The sequence below is a fragment of the Thunnus albacares genome, chromosome 7 (assembly GCF_914725855.1).
Source record: "Thunnus albacares chromosome 7, fThuAlb1.1, whole genome shotgun sequence".
Lineage (NCBI taxonomy): Eukaryota > Metazoa > Chordata > Actinopteri > Scombriformes > Scombridae > Thunnus > Thunnus albacares.
The window spans coordinates 15,328,371-15,353,367 of record NC_058112.1 but is presented as its reverse complement, the minus strand read 5'-3'; the positions used below and the strand labels follow the sequence as shown (position 1 = coordinate 15,353,367).

General features: G+C 41.0%; 1 protein-coding gene across 7 annotated transcripts in view; it reads left to right on the top strand.

The window, feature by feature from the left end:
• The first annotated feature begins 1,270 nt into the window (after positions 1-1,270).
• The window catches only part of mafb (v-maf avian musculoaponeurotic fibrosarcoma oncogene homolog b (paralog b)), a 53,937-nt gene continuing 30,210 nt past the window's right edge, over positions 1,271-24,997 (top strand). For 2 of the 7 annotated variants that reach the window (XM_044356138.1, XM_044356142.1), the window contains exons 1-5: positions 1,271-1,314; positions 7,367-7,427; positions 8,228-8,292; positions 10,385-12,759; positions 19,875-19,942. In XM_044356138.1, the coding sequence (XP_044212073.1) occupies positions 11,783-12,759; positions 19,875-19,902 (1,005 nt within the window). In that variant the 5' untranslated portion in view covers positions 1,271-1,314; positions 7,367-7,427; positions 8,228-8,292; positions 10,385-11,782 and the 3' untranslated portion in view covers positions 19,903-19,942. Of the gene's footprint in view, positions 1,315-6,883; positions 7,266-7,366; positions 7,428-8,227; positions 8,293-10,384; positions 12,760-19,874; positions 19,943-20,891; positions 22,004-24,997 lie in introns of those variants that run through there. The other 5 variants (XR_006404124.1, XR_006404123.1, XM_044356141.1 and 2 more) reach the window with 4 other exon arrangements.

Here is a 24,997-nt window from a genome sequence, read left to right as displayed (position 1 = left end):
TAAAGTCTAGATGAAATGACAAATGCCCTTTTAACTCTTTTAGATCACATCCCCCAGTCACATTGTGCACCTGTTTAACAATATATGCCAATAATAATAATAATAATGATAATAATACAAATAAATCAATGTCTCTGTATTGTTCTATTAAAAAGCTACACCTTTAACATTATTATTAACAACAATTATCTTGTAATTTCAGCATAACCTAAGTTCAACCTGAGCTGAGATCAACCAGAATACGTGGAAACACTTGTGTTGGTGCAAAGGGCCTTTAAAATAAAAAACATCACTTATCTATATTCTGCCAGGGTTTTCTTTAAAGAGTCAGTTCATGGAAATTAAATACAGTATATTGCAAAAACACTGCAGGCAGCTAGCCTTTATTTTTATTTGTCCAGGTTTTAAGATATCCATCTCCAAGATTTCCTCCTTCACCCAAATATAACATAGGTGAAGGGAATTTTGTTTTTGATATTCCAAGGATTGAAAAATCGAATTCAACAGCAACATATCTCCAGAAACAATGTCCTCTTTACTCCACAGACCTTGATGTGAACTGTTTTCATATTCATTGGAACATTTTTCCTGTGAAAACCAAAACTATGTGCATGGTTTGATACCACTAGTGGTAAGTGAGAAATATGTATTTTGAAATGTGAGTGACCTAAGCCTTTGAATTTAAAAAGATCTTTTAGTGTTTACTGTACATCAGCTGCTTAGTAAAAAAAAAAAAAAAAAGTCCTTTTAAAGGAAAATTATTTCAGCCTGATGTATTTCCAAGCGGGTAGCTCCCGTCCTGAAAAGTGAAGCCAATGCGGAAGTGCTTTAAACCTGCATTCTCTCTAATGACCATCAGGGGGCGACTCCACTGGCTGCAAAAAGAAGTCCGATTGTATGGAAGTCTATGAGAAAATGACCCTACTTCTCACTTGATTTATTACCTCAGTAAACGGTTTCCTATTGAGTTTATGGTCTCAATCGCTAGCTTTAAGTCTTCTCCAATATATCATGATGTTTATTTTGTAAATTATGATCCTATTTAGAGTAAAATAGATGATAAAGCAGCGTAAGCTTTAGGGCGTGGCTACGTTGTGATTGACAAGTCGCTACCACGGCGACAACCGGGCAACAACGTTGATTACGTAACGTAACCATGGCGTAACCCCAGAGTATGGGCGTAACTGCTACTATCTCACAGTGTGTTTTCAGTTCATGAAAGTTAATTGTAACATTTTGGTTGCCAAAAAAAGTCTTGTTCAGTGTTTGGTTGTGATACAAAACCCCCAGGGAGTCGGATGTTCAGTTTCTCCGGTAAGCACATTTTGTTTTAATGGTTTTAGGCCTGTTTTTCGCTAGCTGAAATTAGCATTAGCATTAGAATTATCACTGTTAACCATAGATTGTAAATGCACTGTGTTAACCAAGTTAGCAGCTAGCGCTATGGTCAGTGCCACCCTCTCATCCAAATATGGTCACCTCTGGCTCCAAAAATCAAACATGGTGACAGTCAAATCCAAGATGGCGATGGTTAAATCGCTAAACTCGAGGCTTCAAAACAGCAATTCACAAACCAAACCGTCACAGTGACTGAGTCCATTTTTTTTTACAGTCTATGTGTATTTCCCATAAATGTGGCCATTGTGGCTCTATGTGTCATGCTAATTTTGCTCTCTCCAGCTCCGTTACAGACATTTATTGCACACAACCATGGACATCGGGGCAAGCTACTGAGCCTCCTATGTCTTTCCAAATAAACATTTACATGAATCGCTTCAAAAGTTTGTTTCTGAGTCTGAATGAAAGTAATTACAGAAACTAGTTGCCTGTAGCAGCCATTATGGCTAACTACATAGAGATCTACATCTCTACATGCATACATAGAGATCTACATTTCTGTGTAAACTAATCACCCTGCATATTCATTCGCACAGGCCAGTTTGTTTACCTTTATGAGGCTGACTTTCAGTGCACTTAGACTGTGAGGAAACTAATAAAACTAAGTGCAATGATGGATTATCCTGTGGACAATTATGAGGACAATCATGAGTCATTTCACTTTGACTGGCCAACCGTATTTATTTGAGCCAAAGTACAGAGAGGAGATAAAACAAATGGAAGAAGAAAAATGAAGAATGGAGGCTGAAAAGCAAAAGGACATTCAGGAAAGACAATGTACAGTAACGGTTACCTCAGAGAAGCTTGTGGTGTTCCTGCAGTCAGTGCTCTACTCTTCTGAGGAGTGAGGAGTAAAACTTTTTCTGCGGAGTCAGACCTGTTGCTGTCAGACTCGGCAAATCTAGAACTGTCCACGGCTGAGAGTAATCCCAGCTGTGTGACCACTACAAATGGATTTACAGCATTTATCAACATTGTCATCCTGGAGATTGTTTCACCTCCACAAAATCAACTATTTGAAAAGAGCAAAGCCAGCTGGATCAAATGTTCAGCTCCACACAGTAAGAAAAATGTGATTACAACAAGTGGTGGGTGAGAAATTACAGTATGTAAGTCCAGCGGTGGTCCATGTGAACTGCACGGTGTGTATCATGTCATTTTATCCTTGCAGCTTGGAAACTTGCAGGCATGAACCATTTTATTTCATCTCCTAACTTACTTCTATAGCAGGAACTGACGCTGAGCTATCCACATCCTCAGAAGTAAACGCACCGGCATGTGCGGATAAATATGCAGGGTGGTTCAATTAGCTGGCAAGCTGCCACAGATATAGATCTCTGTACAGTTAGCCATAATGGCTGCTACTGGTGGCTAGTTTCTGTGTTTACTTTCATTCAGACTCAGAAACAAACTTTTGAGGCGATTCATGTAAAAATCATACTCACTTGGAAATATGTTGGAGGCTCAGCAGCTTGCCCCAGTGTTCGTTGTTATGCGTGATAAACATTTTTTTGTGAATCTCCATAATGGAGCTGGAGAGAGCAAAATTAGCATGACACATAGAGCCACAATGGACACATTTATGGGAAATACATCAGGTTGAAATAAACCGGAATTTTCCTTTAATATGACAGGGAACATCATTGTATGAATGCTCCATTTTCTCTCTGTCTCTCTCTCTCTTCATTCTGTGTCTGTCTTTTGTGATACTGCGGCGTCTCTCCACTCTGTTCTGTCTTTAATTTCCCCCTTGTGTCTGCCCCTCTCCACTTCTTTTTCTGCCTCATCATTAGTTGCTGTCCCATGTTGAGGGGAGAGTAATCTGAACTACGTGTCCCAGGGGCCCATTCCTTTACTTCCTGCTGTAGGAATAAGCGGCCTATTGATTAGTTATCAGCCCGTAATTGGGCTGCGATCTCCCTCGCCCTCAGATATCCCCCAGATATATGACACTCCTGACAGCCTGAGAGGTGGGTGAGGAGGCGGGGGTTGAGCAGTGGCGCGGGGGGGGGGGGGGGGGGGGGGGGGGGGGGGGGGTGTTCCTCCTGCCTGCCTGCCAACACTTTACTCAACAAAATGTCTTCCTGACCACATAGATGCCAACTGCTGCCCACATCTCTCTTCCTGCAAAGGGATTTTCAACATCTTGCCAGGGAAAGATTATTCAATCTTTCAAAGTATACAGCCAGTGAGAGGTCCAGCAGGATTTTATGCTCTGTGTTAACTATGAGCACCCATTTTTGCCATTTTCTCATAGGAATAAATTCTGAAATTGTAATCAGAGTTTTAAAATGAAAATGGTGCGGCTTACCGAGAAAGAAACTTATATAAGCTTGGAGTAAGTACACCATTCGCATATGGATAATTGCCTGTGAGGGATTTCAATACAAATTGAGGCTCAGGAAGCGGATAAGCAACAGGAAGGGTGTCTCTGCTCCTGTGTAAGCATCCAAATCTACTGTGAGTGCGCAAAGAACCATGACTAACTCTTACTAAGTCTGTTTGTGCGTTTTTAGGAAAAGCTTAAAGATACTTTCCTCTCTTCTTCATCTCGCTCCCACTTGCTGTCATAACCTCCTTTTTTCCCCAAAAATTATATGTCTCTCTCAGGATCTCTGTTTTTTAGTCAGACTTAGAAATGCATATATCACTCTCCAAATGCTCCAACACTTTGCACCCGTTGCCACAAGGTGTTAATTGTGTGCGTTTGTGAACTTGATCAAAGGGTGCAGAGTGGAGATGAAGAGGAGACCCGCTGGGTTCTCCAGACAGACACAACATGTCAAACCCTCCATTTAGCAGCCAGATTAACGCTTATCCCAACCCTCCCCCTGCTCCCTCGCTCCTCCCTTCTCTCCCTCAAAACCACATTTGATAAACATCTCATTTCCACACTCAATATTGCCATAATCAAAAGTCCACCCATTACAGGAAGCCTGTTCATCATCTCGCTTCACTCATCCCTCAGTCCAGTAACGATTAACCTCTTTTCCCTCTATTCTTCTCCCTCACTCTCCCTCAGAGATGTGAGTATCCCAGTGGAAGTGCATTTGTCTCCTGGCATTAATCTAGCGGAGATATAAAGGATTGTTGTATGAGGCCGTGGTGTCCTGTGGGCTGTATTGTCTCTGCATCTTCCTCTCTGACAGAGTGCAGAATAACGCAGAGAGATGTGACTTTAGTTTGCCTGCTCTCTCACACACTCCTCTGCTTACTAAGAGCTATAGGCAAATGATTCTTCTTTTTCCGAGGAACAGATGAGGGGATTATCACAGGGAGGTTAAAATTAATATTTACATTCATCTGCAATAATCTTAAATCACACTGCACACAGGGGTGTTTACATTCTCATCTTTCCCTTGAATGAATCTTTAAAGGGATCAACAATGAGAGCATGTGTGGAAAGACTTCAGAGGAGGTTCAGGGTAGGAAAGGCAACTTGGGTCATGTGGAGTGTTGTATCAGTGATGTGTACTGTGGAAAAACATAGAGAGACTGTGCAGCCTGTACTCATCTTTGTTGTTCTTTCTGTATGTAATTTTTGTACGACATTATGTAGTATTTTAGTATCTATTTTGCTGAGTTAAGGTTTTAAGGATTCATTTTGTTTCTTTCTTTTTTGTGGCTATACTGTTTGACTGAAACTCTTACCCTAATATGTTATTTTTAAAATTTAACTATAGTTATCATAGTTACCATATCATTTAAATAAATCTTTTTATATCTTTTTGACATTTTTGCATTCTGTCTCTCTTCACCATGAATAAACAGTATGTACATATAAACAATTGCACTGCACATTTCTGTTAGTTCAGCCTCAACCAAACTATTTTCCCTGTTGTTCATCTTAAATTCATCTGTCTACTATTTTTGTCTATTTTTTATTAATTGATTAATAGTTTAGTTAATAAAAATGTTGGAAAATAAAGAAAAACACAAAGGGATTTGTCCAACCAACCAAAGATTTACAGTGATACAAATAAGAGAAAAGTATAAAACAAATCCTTGCATTCGAGAAGCTGGAACCAGCAAATGTTTGGCACTTTAACCTGATAAATGACCTAAACAAGTAATTGATTATCCAAATTGGTGTCGATTAATTTTCTGTCTGTTGACCAATTAGATAATCAGTTAATTGTTTCAGTTTAATTTCACTCTTTCCTGTTGTTTCGGCTGCACTTACTAAATAAACATTGTATAAGATATCATATATCAACATGAAATTGAGAGCTTCTGAGTCACTGAATCAGAGAGGGTGTTTCAGAACTGGTGAGTAAATCTCTGGACTCAGAAAGAGTTTATTCAGAGAGACCTGCCTGTATATGTATGTGTGTGTGATTTTATTTTATTGTTGGATGATGATATGGAGGAGTTGAAGAAGGAGAAAGAAGACTCCTTGCACCTCCTCTCTGTATGACGGTGCAGCTCGACTCTGACTAATGGGGAAACTCCATATGTATATAAGTCACATTAATAACAGCACAGAGTGGAAACTGTGGACATTAATAACAGTGTACAGTTGCAGAGAGCATATAGTACATATACTGGCCACATCATTAACAACACACAACCTCCAACTGCAACATGAATCATCATAACAGTGTGTAGAATCACACATGCAAACACTGTGTTTGTATTATAAACCTAAGGGCAGCATGTGGTTAGGATTTGAACCCCAGCTGTCCCAGGGCTTTTCTGTGTGCAGTTTGCATGTTCTCCCCATGTTTGCGTGGGTTTTCACCAGGTGCTCTGGTTTCCTCCCACCATCAAAGATGTTAGGAGTTAATACTCCTGTCAGTACCCCTGACCAAGGCACCGGCAAAAGAACTGGAGTTGGTCCCTGGGCGCTGCATTGCGGCTGCCCACTGCTCCTAGTGTGTGTGTGTGTGTGTGTATAGGATGGGTCAAATGCAGAGGATCAATTTCCCCGTGGGGATCAATAAAGTACTTCTTCTTCTTCTTCTTCTTCTGAAAATAGGAGATCAGAGCCATGAGCCAAGAAAAGCTAAAATTCAACACAATACATCTCCACACCCTTAGGGAAAGCTTTAGAAGCTTTGGGAGAAATATCTGTGTACTTTGTAGAGTTTCTGTTGTTTTGGGAGGAGTGTTGACTTCTTACCTGCTTCTCCACATGCTGTGTGATGCACGTTGGGGATAGCTAATGAGGCTAATAATGTAGCAGTCTGTGTCTAATGACAGAAGATGAGCTCAGGCTCCATACTATTTAAGCTTAATTGTTGTGTGTTTGTGTGTGTTATCTGTAAACATGATTACATTAGTAAACCTGGAATGTTGAATCCACTATGAAGAAACTCTGTAACATCGAAATGAAAATCATAAATTTTTACAGATTTCACTGATGTGTGAATGGCCCACATCCCTTCATCGTGTTACCTGTTTACGCTGGACATCATATTTTGTAAACTACAAATCGGCATGCAGGTTTTTTAAAAGTATAATAGCAGTGCATCCCATGTTACAGGGAGACAGAGAGCAGACTGCTCAGACGACGCCTGTGATGTCCACCTGCTGTGAGAGACAATAACCAGATGTGAAGAGGAGAGTTTGACACATGCAAGTCTGCTCATTGTGGCCAATTACCAGGTTGAAGCATCCTTCTGGCAGGCACTGAGCCAGAGAGAGACAGTGTGTCACAGCCTGGGTTTCTAATCAAGTGCATTCAGTCATTTGAATCAGAATCTTACACTGCTGCGGTGTTCTACTCTGCATAATGTTTCCATTTTTAGGCTTTAGGCATGTGATTAGCTGTGGCGATTTGGACTTGGACGTTTCTGCCACTGTAGAGTTTAACCAGTAAAACTAGATCATAGAAAAAAACATTCCCTCATACAGACATATTATTGGTAAGCCTATGTCCTCTTCCACAATCTGTGCGTGTGTGTGTGTGTGTGTGTGTGTGTGTGTTTCTCCTCCATTAACCATGATTTTTCTCTACGTTTTCCAGCTTGTCAAGTCCACACATAAACAGACTGTTGTGACTCAGAGTCTCTTCGCTCCCTGAGCAGGTAAATGAATCGAAAAGGTTGTAAAAAGTCTGATTAATGCAGAGCTGGGGGAACAGGACAATGAGATAGAAAGAAAGAGAATGACTGGGCCTGTTCTCTCAAATATGGCACTTTGTTTCCATGATGTGGAAGCTTATTATCTTAATATGCATTATTTTATTCCCCCCTGTAAAACAGTGGCAGAGGAAAGCACTGCACAGTTCTTCAAGCTACTCCTTCTAATAGCCTCTTACAGCTTCTCATTCTATTACAAAAGATACAACAGTTAGTTAAGACCCCACGAAACATTTCATTTTCTGTCCTGCTAATTAAATGTGCCTCAGATGAGCCCACTGAGCCCACTCTTCTGGTTGTCCCCCCATTTGGAGTGCCACCAGAGTTTAATATATGGCATTAAACAGGGATTGAGAATGAATATGAAGCCAACCTCCCATTGGGAATGTAATGAATGATTATAAGGCGTAATCTTGGTAATGCAGAAATCCTTTAGTTTAGTTTCTGTCATTTTATTGAAGTTACTGTCTGTTAAATATGGTAATTTCTGTGGCTATTTTTGGCACACTTAAGATTTGAATTGTGTGAGTGGGGTTATAAAATGCATATCTTGCAGATGCATAAAGCAAGGTTTAATGAATTTTTTTTCTCAAGCCTTTCCACCCACCATTTCTTTTTTTTTTTCTTTTTTTTTTTGACAAAACATTGTGATGATATTTCATACAGCATTAGGATCATATCGTTGTGTTTATGCTGCCATATTTGTCTTAAATTCACTGTTTTTCTGCATGTTCTTGATTTTACAGACCTCACAAGTAGCTCTTGCTTCTACAGATAGATACGGCTGAAGAAAAACATTTCTACAATAAAGGTGGGTAACAAAGCAAACAACACACACATCTGCTGTGAGTGCGTAACTTCAGGGAACCCCAGAGGCAAACAAATGGTTAACATGCTGAAAATAAAAGTGAGGTCTATTGCAATATAGCACATAAGTCATACTGTAATGAGGATGTTTTTAATAGATGTAACAATTAGTAAAGTCACAGTACCAGTAAATCATGGGGAGATCTGCGAGCACTGGTTATTCGTTACCCAAGATGCATCAGTGTTCTCCTGGGGTGAACTCTGAAAGGTCAGACTGTGTCTCATTAACACGCACTGTAGCTGGGCTTCTCATGTAAGGGCCAGGCTATTAACACAAAGCTGGGTTGTACACATGAGGCCGGAGCATTAGCAGGGTTACAGAAGACTTAACCTGGTTCAAAAAGTTTCATGTTTTCATTCTCAGACCATTTGCTCTGGTTTCTGGTTTCAAAAACTGAGATGATATCAGTTTTATAGCGTTTTTACATGTAAAGGTATTATTAGTAAGTAAGTAATATTAGTTTTGGTACTGTATGTCACTCTTACAGTAGATATATGTTCCCTCAATTTTTAGTAAAAGGAAGCTTGTTATTGTGGAACTTCAAAGGTTGATTAATCTACACTTTCATCCAAATTTGATGTAGCCTATCTGTAAAAAAGATTTCTGAGTGGACCTGATGGTGGTAGGTCTCCATACAGATGCGTAGTTTTTATTTTAATGTACTTAGGTATTTCATTATCATCAACATGTTCCACTGCTCTAACACTGTGTGAGTGAGCCTCCTCCTGCAGTCTAAGCTTATTTTTATGATATATGCCTTAATGCAATCCCTGTATAGTGTGTGTGTGTGTGTGTGTGTGTGTGTGTGTGTGTGTGTGTGTGTGTGTGTGTGTGTGTGTGTGTGAAGGGGGGGGAATCATCCCCAATATAATAAAGACAGTAGTAAACTTCATGGCAGTGAGCTGCCTACATGAAACTCCAAAGGGAGACAGGATGAGTTGCATACATGACTATTAGCCCTCAGTAACACAGCTGATGCATTGGCTCTGGACTCTGCTTGTTAACCCTTGAGACTCCCAGGCTGATAAATCCTGGTTTAAGAGATCTGGCAAAACCAGAGCTCACGCAGCAGCTAGTGTCCACTGCTGCGTCAACTATGGACACATGTATGACTTTTAATTGCTCTTTGTCACAGTTTGTCTGTTGGTGGCTTGTGTGTGACTATACATGTTGAAAATCAAAGTAAAATTAACCATGGTTTATGTCAAACTAAATCAAAGTGTGAAGCCATTTTATATATATATCATAAGGGGGTGATAAATTGTTATTATTATTATTATAGTGTAGGAGACAACATAATGCTATGAAGACCTACAAATAAAAAGCAATACTTCTTTACATATGAGAAATATGTATTTCTGTTACTCTCAAGTTCTCCTGTATCTTGCCATATTGAATTTACACTACAACAGCAACAGCGTATAGTATAGTAGCATCAGATGGGACACCTCGTCTGTTTAATATTTATTCAAAAGCATCAGAGGGGCCTCTGTTGTGTGTTCTAATGAATAAAACACGATGTTTATCCTTCCTGTTTAACGTTAAGTCCCCATGAACAGTCACAGGGACCAAGAGAATATTTACTTGTGTTAGGACACCAGGGAGTTGGATTATCTGCTGGCGGCTTTGTAGTTTTCTGAAGCTTCCCCCGTGTGACATGTTCCAGTGAGAGTGCTCTTATTTACTCTCCAGTCCTCTGTGTATAGCCCTCCTTATTGTTTGTTCCTATGTGCCACCACTCCTGAGGACTGTGCTCCAGGAGAGAGAGAGGGAGAGAGAGACTGTGCTGTGATCATTACATGGGATTGAGACTGTAGACTCCAGAAGAACACAGATGGAGGTGTTGTCATCATTAGAAAAAGGATTTTATGTTGACAGGCATTTACATGTATCAAGGGACATGTGTACAAGAAAATGGGTTTACATTTTTCTCCTTCAATAATAATGACGTGTGTATAGTTTAAATATTTTTTCTTTGTTAAATTTAGTTTTGTTTTTCGTTTTCAAACCACAAATCTTCCCTTTTTTTCACCAGGAGTCATGGAAGTAAATAACTTGTTCACTAATCTTCACATCCAGCAGTAAGATGAACAGAGAGCTGATGATTCATAGAGAAAAGTGACAAAACATTAATTATCCACTTCAAGCTGAAAAACATTCGTAACTCTCAAGAATATCGGACACATATAAACGCTACAACAGCCTTCATGAGGTATTTCTTTATACCGAAAGGTGGCGACATTGGGTTTCCAAAAGATGTCATTCAACCAGACCTGTGCCATGCTCTTTCCAAACATTTCCACCTTTCTATCACAGCGATCTGCTGTATTTATGCACAGCTGTTTTTGCGATTATTTTAATGACATATAGAGCATTTGTCTCTCAGTGCCAATCACTTAAAGGCATTCTGATGCATTCTAATAATGTTTGGGATGAAACGGATGTTGTGTTGTCTGAGAATAGTTTTTTTTTTTTAAAGATCAATTTCTTAGTTAATTAGCAAGTTGCCTACAATTAATGAAAAACGTTTGTGTAAAGTTCGCCAATAAACACACACATTAAGGGCAGGATTAATCGACAGAAAGCGCTGAAAAAAACAATATTGTTGATAAATCTGACTCCAGGATTCAATTCAATTTATATATTTGGTGATTATTTTGCCGAAAAAAACATTAAAAACTGTTCAAATTGAATCGACTGGTAAATCTAAAAAAGAAACGCATGCATATTTACCACCTGACATCTTCTGTTAATGCTCGGAATCTGTTTTATTTTGTTTTCTTCTTTCTTTTCAATGCAAAATGGAAAAAAGGATGAATATTGAGTCTCATGTGTCAATCTTCTGATGGGCTCGGACAGTTCAGAAAACTTTGGTTTCTATACTATTATGCTAATTACGTCCCCGGGCTGCGCTGCTCATTGGCTGAGTCTCGGTCAATTTCATATTTCAGTCCTGACGTCAGGACGCCTATAAAACTAAGCAATGCTTTTTAACTCGTAGGCTGACTGATCCCTTAGAAAAAAAAATCTATCAATCCTTGGGTGGAGTTTTTTTTCCCCTTCTCCACAAGGCAACTATTTGCCCGGGACACGTACGTGAACCTCCTCAATTTGGCGCACTAATCCTAAAAGGAGCCATGAAGTGTTAAATGGTAGAAACAGAGAGAGCGGCGCTCAGACACCCGCACGCTGGGAGAGAGGGAGGAAACAGCGCTGCTCCAATGCGTCTGTGCAACACAGACTGAAGAAAAAAAAAAACTTATCGACTCACAAAACCAAATCCTGCGCTGCGCAATTAGTGCGAGAAAATCCACTTTTTCCTCCGGTTTTGAAGAAAATAAATAAAGAAATCAAGCTGGCTCAGTGCGTGTCTCAGCAGCCCACTTTGACAGGTGCTCCTCACCCCCTTTGGAGGACTGTCAACAGCAAGAGGATGGCATCAGAGCTGGCAATGAGCAACTCCGACCTGCCCACCAGTCCCCTGGCCATGGAATATGTTAATGACTTCGATCTGATGAAGTTTGAAGTGAAAAAGGAGCCGGTGGAGCCCGATCGCAGCATCAGCCAGTGCAGCCGCCTGGTCGCCGGGGGATCCCTATCTTCCACCCCGATGAGCACGCCTTGCAGCTCGGTTCCCCCCTCTCCAAGCTTCTCGGCGCCCAGTCCGGGATCAGGGAGCGAACAGAAGGCGCACTTGGAGGATTTCTACTGGATGACCGGGTACCAACAGCAGTTGAACCCCGAGGCTCTGGGCTTTAGCCCGGAGGACGCCGTAGAGGCGCTGATCAGCAGCAGTCACCAGCTCCAGACCTTCGATGGCTATGCCAGGGGGCAGCAGTTCGGCGGCGCAGCCGGGGCAGGAGGCGCCATGGCCGGGGAGGAGATGGGATCAGCGGCCGCCGTGGTGTCCGCGGTTATCGCTGCAGCTGCAGCTCAAAACGGGACTCCCCACCACCATCACCACCACCACCACCACCACCACGCAGGAGCACACCACCCGTCCTCCGGGTCTCAGTCCGGCGGCGGCGCGGGTGGAAACCACCAGCACCTGCGCTTGGAAGATCGGTTCTCGGACGAGCAGCTGGTGACCATGTCGGTGCGGGAATTGAACCGGCAGCTCCGGGGGGTCAGCAAGGAAGAGGTGATTCGTCTGAAACAGAAGAGGAGGACGCTAAAGAACAGAGGCTATGCCCAGTCCTGCCGGTACAAGCGGGTCCAGCAGCGGCACGTCCTGGAGGGAGAGAAGACGCAACTCATTCAGCAGGTGGACCACCTCAAGCAGGAGATCTCCCGGCTGGCCAGGGAGAGGGACGTCTACAAGGAGAAATACGAAAAGCTGATCAGCACCGGCTTCAGAGAAAACGGAGGATCCAGCAGCGACAACAACCCTTCATCCCCGGAGTTTTTCATGTGAGTCTCGGCGCTGAAAAGTTTTAGTAACCGACCCTCACAAAGAAACAGAAAAAAACTTTTAATTTGCGCGCAGTTAAAAAATAGGTTGTGCGTGCTTGTGTTGAAGTTTTGTTAAACCTGCGTTATAGTTAAGGACAAAAACAGTTTTCCAATTTTCTGTATTTCTAAAGTATTTTCTTTCAGGATGAGGATCTTTATGTTTTTATCCCTTTTAGGATTCATAAATAGACCTGATTAGAGGACTCTGAATAGGAGCTCGGTCTCCAATAATATTCTAAAGGAATCTTGTCCAATTCGTGATGTTTTTCTTTAGGTACACTGCATAAAATTACTTATCATCTTGCTTCATAGATCCGCTCTCATCCTGCGTCCAACCTGGTCCCTTTACCCAAATTTGTTTTGTGACGTTAAACTATCCTCAGGCACAGCAGCTTTAACTTTGATGTGAATTTATTTTTGTTTTGTTTTTGTTTTTTTTTTTGTTTTTAAGTAAATTTATTTTTGATATGAATTATCCCATTTTTCATATCATCCATCCTATTTGTCCTGTGAAAAACATCCAAACTCTGTTACACCAGAAGTTTGGTGAAAATTGATGTCAAACAGACTGTAACAGTTATGGGAAGCCATGCATGCTGGTCATGTACGGATTGTGTTTTTACTCCTTTTTTTTTCTTTTTCTTCTTTTTTGTGAACTTGTGTATAATGACTGTATTATACCATGACTGTATTGTTCAGCCTCATCACCTTTTTTTGGGGAGGGGGGAGGTTTATTTGTAAAAAAAAAAGTGAGAAACAAGTACATTCATCCGTCATTTTGCTTTCATGAACATTCACCGCGAACATGGACCCTTCAACACTTTATAGGCTTATTTTGGAGCCCCGTGAGGAAAATGACATTGTGAAATAAAGCAACTTTGTACTCACTATTGACAGACAGCATACCACCAAGGGGAACAATTATCATTTTTCCTGACGAATGCACAGACTAAATAGATTATTGCGATCAACAAGTGGGGTTGAAGATAAAAAATGCTTTGAACAGAACAGAAGCAGATTATCATCCCAGCATGCATGTCCAGAAATAAATGAGAAAAAGGCAACTTTGTCACTCTAAATTGTTGCAACAAATGATCTATTCTTTCAGCAGTTCATTGTTCATGTATTTTCCTTTCATTTAAGGAGCTTAATTAACTTTACCCAGATTCTTATGGGTCTTATTCGGTAGGCTAAATAAACTGTGAACTGTTTGGAAATGGAAATTTAATGTTCTCCCGGTGTTGTAGAATAAGTAAGTAAAGCATCATGCAGCCATACATCTTTTGTGATGCCCTGGATTTCTATACAGTAAAATGTATTGTCTGGACAGTACAATTAACTGTCAGACATCGTGTTCACTCTTAAAATGCAATTTAATAAATATACCATTCATCAATAAACCTTCATGAATGGAAACAAATATTTTTCTCCTGAAAATGTTCTTTTTTTTGGTTCTCTTTTAGTTTTGCACGTTGTTGTTGTCACACTACAAAACTCTCAGTCTTATGCTCTCCCGGTCGAATCTGAAATGTAAACAGAGGAAGGAAATGTCAGGAACAAATGTCACTGTAATTGTCATAAACATCTGGTTTGGATCGTAGCGCGATGCAGATGTTGCGCACGAGGCGCGTAATTATAACAGCTTCAATATTAAGTCCAGCTCTGATATCAGTGTGTGTTGATGTAATTTTATGTTTTGACTCAATCAGCGTTTTTCATGTTTTTTTTAATTCTGGAGAATAGACGGCGTATTATTTCGAAGTATTATTTTTTTCTTTTCATACCTTTTGCTTCTCAAGATATAAAAGTGGCGGCCTTCACCTGTTGCGTAATAAAAGGCAGAAAAACTCTCACATTTCTCTTAACATTGTGAAGAAAATCAAACCACAATGCTCAATAATTCTAATGATTTTTTCCCTCTCTGCCGTAAGGCCTAAGGATTGTGCTGCAGGTGTCCTAGAAACGGCCGAGTCAATGATTGATTTTAGAGTAAACTTGCACTTTTTACTCGGTAGCTGTCCACTTGTTGAATTTTGTCTGTGGAAAGTTTCGTTTAAAATAGACCAAAGATAAAGGTCTTTGTGACAAAAATGATCAAATTGTTTGTCTCGACAAAATGCGGCAAATATATGATGAAATCTGAATATCTCTAAATTTGAATAAATGAATTTTTAACTTTCTACAACAAATTCTACAACGTCTGAAAATGATCTTTATGCAATCAAACACTTAATAATAACACTAGAATTATATCTTATATCGCATAATTTCTGATTAGTGTAAATGATACTTGCAGTATTATATAGCCTGACAACATTTTCGCTATGGTTATTACGCGCGAGGTATATTGGTAATCCTCCACTTTCGCTTCAGTATAAAGATCAGTTATTTGACTGCTGACGTAAAAGTGCTGATAGGACTAAAGAAAAGCCACAGGAGGCACTCCAAGTGATTCGGATTTGTAGCGACTGACAGGTCCAGCAGCCTGCAGTCTGACATGCCTCTGCTCTGGACTGATTCTGGCCTGCAGAGTGTTTTCTCCTCCTGAAACAAGCCTGATTAACTCAGTGCATCCTAAAGAACTGTATGGTTGAGATAAAAGCTACACGGGGTCTGGGGCTGGGCTGCCATACAAGGTCACTGCCATCACAATGCATGGTGCTGGAAATCTGTGTGTGTGTGTGTGTGTGTGTTAGTGGGATATTATCTGTTCCCACTGCAGGACCTTTGACAGTCTGAGTGCTTGCATGTGCAAGATGAGGAGCTGTTTTGTTCAAATGTGTGTGTAGCCTGTGGAAACTTTAAAATGCATCACATCGGTGACCCGTTTGAATGCAAGACCTGAAGACAAAGACTGTACAGACTCTCTGGTAGCTATGTGTCTCACCTGTATGACAGTGTCACACACACACACACACACACACACACACAGTCACCTGGCCCCTATTGGCTCCTGTGAAAGCCCAGAGTGAGGGACAAGATGGGAGAGCATGATCGTCTCATGCCTGGAGGAATGATTTTCTCTGTGATTAAAAGTGAGTGAGAGACAGAGACAGAGCAAGGAAGAGAGAGTGAGAGAGAGAGAGAGAGAAAGAGAGAGAGAGAGAGATGCTGGCTGCCTTCCTGCTCCTTTCAGATGATAAACGATCAGAGATGTGTCCTAGCTGAGGGGAGAGGGCCTTTTAGTGAGCATGTGTCCACTAATTTATGGCCCTCCTATCTGATTAGGTCAATATAGTGTGCTATTTAATTACATTTGTGTTATAACCTAGAACTGGAGATGCTATACTTCTTTCGTGGCACCTCTTTCTTCTGTGAGGCAGATAGGATTAGTTGAGTTTTCTCAGGAGTCTCAGGATTTTGCTCGGGACGGTCTTACCTGGAATCAACAGTGTTGTGAGGTCTGCTTTGCGTCATGGTTCATGTGGTTTTTTTGACCTGGTGTTCGGTACGTAAGCCTGAGAAAGTGGAATATTTGCGGATCATTGTAGGGGCGTGCATGGAAATTACACCTTGTACTTGCGTGTGTGTGTGTGTGTTTTGACTTCTAGATACACCAAGGGGCAGGAGGATTTAGTAGCACTGATGCACTTCCTGTGTTGAAGGAGGACAAGGGGCACAGGAAACAACATTTCAGCACTTCCTTCTCGTTTCTCAGCACTCTATCAGATTCACTACTTCACTCTCTCTCTCTCTCTCTGTCTCTTTGTACAGTATGAAGAAGTGCGTGCACATTAAAACACACACACATACACACACAGACCACATTATTAATCTTATCAATATGAACTGTAATTCTATTCTCCAGCCCAGTATATTGACTCCTGCACTGTGATCATTTGCAGTCTGTCCAATGATTAGGTTATTAAAGATAATGTAGTTGTCTGCTGTCACAATATTGGACTCTCTCTTTCAGGTCAACTATGGGAAATCACTTTGAAATTTATCAGTATTGACATTTGAATCATCATCATGTACCTCGCTTTAATGCCTCAGAATTAATAGGACAAAGGATGTGCGCACTGTTTAGTGTCTATTTGTGTGAGTGCTCAATAACCATCCAGCATTGTCTTTTATTTGACCTTGTGGTGGAAAAGGTGTATATACTTTAACTATTAAATCTATAGGAATGACATTGTGATGCTTGTACTGTAGCTTTTTATGTCAATCAAAAGGAAATCTTAATAAATATAAGTAAAAACAAATTATTAATATAATCTCACTCAGTGTAGACAACTCAAAATGTTAAAGGAGCAAAACAGTAAATTTTTTTCTTTACAAATAAAGTAATTCATTTAAGAGCAATTGAACCAAAGTTTAAGTCGCTCCAAAAGTTCCTCTATTTGGATTTGGATCTGTTAAGCAGTAAAATATAGAGAATCTATGATGTAATCAATCTAAGTTATCCCCTATCGCTGAAAAAAAATGTTTTATAGTACAAAAATATTTTGTTACAATAAGTGTCATCTCATTTCGCGACACAACATTTCTCATTTTGTACGTGTTCATTCTCTTTATTCCCTGTAAACGCTACCTCTCCCCATGATAAAAAAAAAAAAACAGACCCCGAAGGGTTAAAAACATATTCACATTCAAAAGAGGAAACAATTTCAATCTCTTCCACTCAGTCCACATCTGCATCACTCCACGCGATAAACATTTACATTTAAAGTGATTTAAATCAGCTGCATTTATGTTCCTCTGTGGTCCGTCCATCATCTAGACCTGCAATGCCAGAGCTCCTCTCCCTCCCCCCCCCCACCCCTCTCTCTCTCTTTCTGTCTTGCAGTGTCCTGAGTTATGTGTCATTTATTTGAAACCCTAATAATTTAACTTGTCCCCTCCTGTCGTGGCCGTGCATGTGGTAAGAATGCAGCAGCTGTAAAGAAGGTTTGTGCTGCTGCCTCTGCATGTATCTTATTGGCTTTACATGGTGATTTTTCCAGCAAATAGTACGCGTGGGGAGAGTGGAGATAATGTGATTGTCTGAATCCAATCCTATAGTCTTGTGTTGAATTGAGATTACTGTAAACGCTCAGCTGTAAAAGAATGTGCACATACTGTAGGCGCATGAAATGGGACTCATGTTTTGTGTATGTTGCACTAGAATTCAGACACTAGATTTTTTTTTATTTGCTTGCATAAGAAGCTCTCCCCAGAATGCACCACTAAAGGGCATAGATGAAAGCTAATTATGCTTTAATTATAAGTGATCACAATATTCTGACTCACGGATAAACATAGCTGAGGCTGTGTTGATGTTTTCAACTGTGCTTTCAACAGTGAGTTGAGTTGCAGGGCACAGAGTCAGTGGAGTGGTGTGTTTTGGACCGCAGCGAATCTGGTGTGTGTGGGGGTGGGGGGTGGGGGATGGGTGGGGGTGGGGGGGTGTTTGAGTGCATTATGCGAATGTTTGTCTATGTGTGCGTGTTCTAGCCTGCGCGTGCACGAGTTTGTGTTATGCAGGGTGCTGGAGCCAAGCCCGACCCCTGTGTGTTTTACCTGCATCTCAATGAAGCAAGAGAGGTGATTTACCCTTCTGCTGCAGTCAGACTCTCTCTCTCTCTCTCTCTCTCTCTCTTTCTGTCTCTCAGCCAGTCAAACAGACATTGATCTCTTTGCCTGGCAAGGTGACCCACAGTGTTGTTCAGCTCTTCCAAAGTCTCCCCTCTCCCTTTCATTTGTACCTGGGAAAGGCCTTGACCCCACACACTGCTGCCATGTAGCAGCACTCTGCACGTGGACCTCACTTCCACTGTATCAGTTCATGTGTGGGCGCGTTCCGTTTGAGTTTGCAAGAATTCACACAGAGTGGACACGTGTGTGCAAGTATGCATGTGTGTGCGCATTGAGCTTTGGTGTGTGCATGTCTACATGTGTGTGTGATTGTATTTATTCATGTCTATGGGGTTGAAACTGTAATATAGTTACATCTTGGAGTCTGGTTTTTCCATGTCAGTGTTTCAGAGCGTTTTTTTTGGGTGATGGCAGCGTTCTCTCTGCTGTAGGTCTGTCACTGGGAGCTCCTATGTAGCTGAATGGGTCAGAGTCCATTTGGCCCCAGTGTGAATCGGATTACAGGGAAATGAATGGCGCTCATTGTTGCTTAAAGATGGATTGAGGGGCATTAATATAGGCCTACTTTGTCGCTCCTTCGCCTCATTTCTCTCTACCGAAGCACAGCGAAAAAGATTTTCGGGAAGATTCGTCACTGGGCTTTTAAACCATGTTTTCTTTATCTGCACACTCGTATCAGACATGTGTGCAAATAATGCTAACATGCGTGCATATGTCATGTTCACACACAACGCCTCGCTCTCAGACATGCAAATGAACGTTAACTTCATGAACTTACTGACTTCAATGCTTGATTTAGTCATTTTTAAATCATATATTTAAGCTTTATTTTTATTCAGTGGTTTGAAATATTGAACTTCATGTAGGATTTGCAGTTTTATAAGATGGTTTATGGAACTTTTGAGCAAGTTGTCTTGTTGACTAATTTAGACACTTTTGCTATGTATTGATTTGGATTAAAAAACACACATACACACACACTGCAGTGTGTGTGTATATGTGCGTGTTTCTGTTTTTAAAAATAAGGTGCATTTATTTTATGTATGACAAAAAATTACACCTCCATTAAAATCATTACATATTTGATAGATTTAAAAATGTGATTGAGTTGAATTGATTTGATTTGATTAAATATTTGATTGATTTTTAGCTTTGTTGTGTTGTTTGTTTGTTTGTTTTGGTGCCGCCTATCTGCTTATATATGATTATTCTGAATTGTGTATCTCTTTGTTAATCTTAATTGTTTAATAATAATTTCAAACCGCATGATAATATAATATGAATTCAACTTGTGGACCAATACCTATAATGTCTAAAATTCATCACTCAATATCTATTAAATAAGTAAACTTTTTGCCTGCAGTAGTACAGAGTTCTGTTTAAATTCAAGGCCAGTTATGGAACAAAACTAATCCATGTTATATTTACAATCTTTCTCATGTTGTTTGGAACAGAGTGTGTTTTTTATAATTCATCCCTTTTTCCTCTCTTTGTAGGACATCAAGAAAATTCCTCCATCTGTGATAGAGAGCTGTCACCTCTTCGTCCCGCCGCCGAGTCTGAGGTAACCTGCTCTTCACTCCCCATGCCAAGATTTATGATTCAAGTACATTTTCAATATTTGACTGAATGAAATCAAAATATAATATTAAATGTATGTAATGAAAAGGTTCAGTGTTGCACAAGTCTGATGTGTCGAATTTCGTGACACAGTTGTCTGCTACATGTTTATCAAGTTACAGCACAGAATGTTTACGATGAGCTTTTACTGATAATAACTTTAGTAACATATCCATCATAAGTACTTGTTTTAGTTATTTTATATAGATTTAAAATACATTTATACATAACGGGACTCAACATCAGTTTGTGCTTAATTTTGATTCAGGTTTATACTCCTTTGTATTTAGAAACAAAGAGTGGGGATGCAGAGAAGAACGTTTTGAATATATAATAAGACATCATACACAATATAAATGAAAAACAAATTTGGTGTAAAATTTCTTACCTCTGCAATCTTTGTTTATGTTTATAATGACTGTTATCAGTCAGGAAGAAATATAGATACTAACTCCAAAAAAGACATTTTCTATTTTCAAAAAATTCAAACAGGACATTTTAATATTTTCACTATAAAAATGATGAATGTTTGTGCAGTGTGTCAGACATGAAGTAAGATTGTTGTATCTTATTTCTGAACAAATCACAATCACAAACCACATGTTTATATTAATTCATTTTCATCAGGAAGCACTCATTTATGACAGCAGACACCTGCTTTATGACAACCGCACTCGTTCCTCTCACTATGTGTTGTGTGCCATGGTGTGCATCTCTCTGATTTGGGGCTTTGACAGTGCTGTTTGATTGAAAGGAGGGTGACATGCGCAGTGCTCATGGGATGAGCCCAAAACCTTTCACCTCTGTCCCGACCCTCTGACCTCTTTCACCCACTCTGCTCTCTCTGCGGAGACAAACACTGTACATTTATTTTATTTCTGGCTGACACGCAGATGGGAAGATGTGGGGATTTCAGAGGACGGCAAAGGATGATAGACTGAGAGAAGGAAAGCAAGGACTAGTTTTTTGTCGCCAGTCGGAAAATGGAGGGAGAGAGACGAGGAGCTAAAGACGACTAGAAGTGGAGAGTCGAGGGAAAGTTAGGGGAGGAGTCGAGGCACCGAGCGAAGGAAGGCACCTGGATTTGAATGCAGACACGCACACGAGAGTGAGAGGACAGGAGGAGGCGAGGGAAGGGAGGAATGGATGGAAGGAGGGCTCCTGGCCATGGATGCAGACAGACAGGCAGGGTAACCAGAGGCAGGCGGTGACCTTCTCTGCTGCTGGAGGATCGAAGGCTTTATTTAAAGGCCTGGTCAATGCTGGGTGCTGCTGAGGTATCAGCCTCGCAGCCAGGCGACTCATCACCACTGTAATACAACTCTCTAACCCTAACCCCCCTCCCACACACACACACACACACACACACACACACACACACACACACACACACACACATACACACACACACACACACACACACACACAGGACAGGACAGTCTCCGGACACCTCAGGTTTTACACTGTATAGTCGAGAGGCTGGACAGAGGAAACTACAGCATCAGCATCAGCTAATTTTACTGTGAAGCAGACAGAATACTCTACTTTCTTCATGTGCTCAGCATTGTGAAGCACATGCTTGTTTTGCCTTTGATATGCAAAACTCCATCACTGTCCATTTTTTTGCTATTGATTATTTATAAATAGACAGCATAATGCATGTCTTTATATGAGGTATTGACATAGTGAGGATGGAAGTGGTGAAGGAGTTAAAAAAAGGGACAGACTGCAGGCTGCTAAGGTAGGACACCTGCATCTTTGTGTGTGTGTGTGTGTGTGTGTGTGTGTGTGTGTGTGTGTGTGTGTGTGTGTGTGTGTGTGTGTGTGTGTGTGTGTGTGTGTGTGCGCGCGTGTGCAGGAGCCCGCGAACGTGTGCTCGCATGTGTGTGTGGCTGCAGCGTTAGGACACCTGCATGCTTCAGCACTTTCTGGCTGTCAGGAGCTCTGAGGTCACAGGCAGGGGAGTGGAGAGGGCACATTAGAGGAAGCTTCAGAGCCCCCACCCACCCACCACACCTCCATGATCCCCACCCCCCACGCCATACCTCCCCACCCACCCCCCCACCCACCTCCGTTATCCCCCCGTCATCCCTCCTCCCGCTCCTACCCGTCTTCCCCTCACATGGTGACGGGGTGAGTCGGCCACTTGGGGGGGAGGGGGCGCAGGTAGGCAAGGTGCCTCTGTGGCTGACAGCAGGCAGGTCAGGTTTTTGTAGACACGGCAGGAGGAGGAAGGACACATGCGCACATGCACGCAGACATATCAAGGTGTGTGTTTGCATGTAAAATGGGGGAAGAGGGAAATTATGTATTTAAGTGGTTGTGTGGACATAAGGAAAAAAACAGGGGAAAAATATAAATATGAAATAGACAGACGACAGATATCGTTGTATATCATGACATCTGCTTAAACTTGTTAATTTTCATCACATTGGACTACACGGCAATGGGAATCTAAATGCAACACTTTCAGCTTCTTAGAAAACATTCTGCAGCAAATATGTGTGTCATAATTCCTGATTTTAAAGCCACAACATGATTCCACATGATAAACAATCAATTTTGATGTAATGCCCACACAGAATTTCAACATTAAATTGTCATTTATAAGACACTGCAGCTGTGTTTGCTCCATCCACAGTTTGACACACTTCACTATCCTTCTTCTGCCTGGGATATATATAACTACTAGCTGCTGCGAGACCCGTTACAGAGTTACCGTCTTGACAGTGACATAGACATCATCCCTCTATCCAGAAAATCCAAATGACAGGGAGGATATGAACAGGATGTATGCTCATTATTAGGCCCGGTCTGAAGAGAGAGGAAGCAAGTCGGGTTATGTGTTAGAGATAACAAAAACGGTTGTAAAGACACACAAACTGAACACAGAACAACTGTGTTTAGGTTTGTATAGTTTTTAAAAATTGTATTATGTGTTTTTACTTTCCTCTAAATCACAGAGTAGCTGATACTAAGCTGCACCCCTCGAGCCAGACCTCTAAACATCAACCCGCTTCTCTTTTCAACTTATGTTAATATACAATCTTCTCTCCCATGTTTCAGTTGTTTGCCTGGATTGTGTTGTTTTATTCAAACATAATTAGTTGTAAAGCTGTTGCCACTGTGTGTGTGTGTGTGTGTGTGTGTGTGTGTGTGTGTGTGTGTGTGTGTGTTTGTGTGTGAGCCTCACAGCGACTGTTGTCCTCAGGATGCGACTGTGTGTTCACAGCGTGATTGAGAGAGGAACTTATGATCAGCCGGAGGTTAGTGTGATAAAATGTATTCCCCTGAATCACCGCAGCCAGCAGCCCAGGGCCTTCCTCTAGCTCGCAGCCTCTTTCTCCTTATACACACTAACACACACACACACACACACAAACACACACGCCCCTTCCTCGCTCCCCTCGCCATCACCATCCTCTCTTCTCTCTTCCCTGTGGTGACTGCCCAGCGCTAGCTGCTTAGCGTTGCACCCAGTGTCTAATTGAATTCCAACACTCCAGCGTTAGCTCCTGATGCTATAGAGATGTTAACACGGCACAATACCAACAGTCCTCGGGACGTGTTTCAACACCCTGCTCCTAAAGAGAAAATTAGTGCTAAGCTCACTCTGGCAACACATGATTTATTCAAAGCTCCAAACTATGTCTTCTGTATCCCCTAAAGGATCCTCTTTTATAGCCATCAGCAAATCAGCACTTCATATACACACATGCAGCACATGCAGAATATGTATTGTGGCGACACCATCGGTAGGCAGAAAGTGTGTGTGTGTCTCCTCTTGCTTCTCATACTTCTACTTGAGTGTATCTATTGTCCCTTATATAAATGTGTCTGCTGGTCTCTCTGCATCCATATCGCTAGCGATGTCGTCCATCCCGTCTTCCTGACACGCTCACTTTTATTCCCTGGCTCTCAAACACTAGCTCTGAGCTTTAATGGCACATATTTTCTGGGCCCGGTTGAAACGGGATGCATCTTCTCCTTGTTAGCTTGATAAATAACCAGGCTGCTGGGAAAGTGCTGAATTTTAGCTTTCAGCCTCTATTTTCTGCTGGATGACATTAATTTTAAGTGCTGAGAAGGAGCTAACTAATACAGACAAATAAATAAGGAGGAGGAAAGGACAGTACAGAGGTGCTGGAGTCACTCTGCTGTTACCTGTTTATACACACATTCATATAAGCAATATGCAAACCTGCAAAAATATACAATACACACGAGCAGCACAAAAGCAGGCACACACACTCAAACACACTTAGTTGCACACACACACACACACACTTTGTGCTTCTGTTCAAACTGTGAAATCATCTTCCAGTATTAGTACACCTCCTGCACAGGCCAAATTGCATGACAGATTAGTTAGATGGACAATCTCTCAGGTAAAAAGTAAGATTGACTCCGTGCTTCACTATCTACTGTCTGTCTGATCCGTCCCACCTCTCAGTCCCTCCCATTCTGTCTTTCTGAATTCTGGTTCCATCAGAAATTTGTGTGGCTTTCATGAGGTGGCACATCACAGTTCACAACACTATGAGTGAAATATACTGTATTTATGTGAGAATTTATAGACAACAAAACCATATCAGGTTTAAATAGCTCATTAGTGGAGTGCAATTTAAATATTTAAGCCTAAGATTAATAGTGGAAATACTGTTGCAGAAAAGATGAGTAAAAAGCCATTTTCTAGCTAAAACACTTAAATAAAGCCTTAATTATATTATTTTTTGCATTTCTGTTTGTGTGTGCTGCATTTGTGCTTAAGTGCTATAATTGCTGATCTGTGTGCAGCTATAGTCTGAGCAGGTTCATCTCTACAGTTTCATTTGTTTCATGTGCAAACAGCTAGAAATGGGTTTTTCATAAAAACTGCATTGGTTGCGCTGTTTTTGTAGATAAGCCCTGACTCTAGGCCTGATCAGCTTTCCTTTCGTTGTTTTTTGTTAAATGTTACTCTTTTTTTCACTGTTTACAGAAATCTACAAATTTTGGT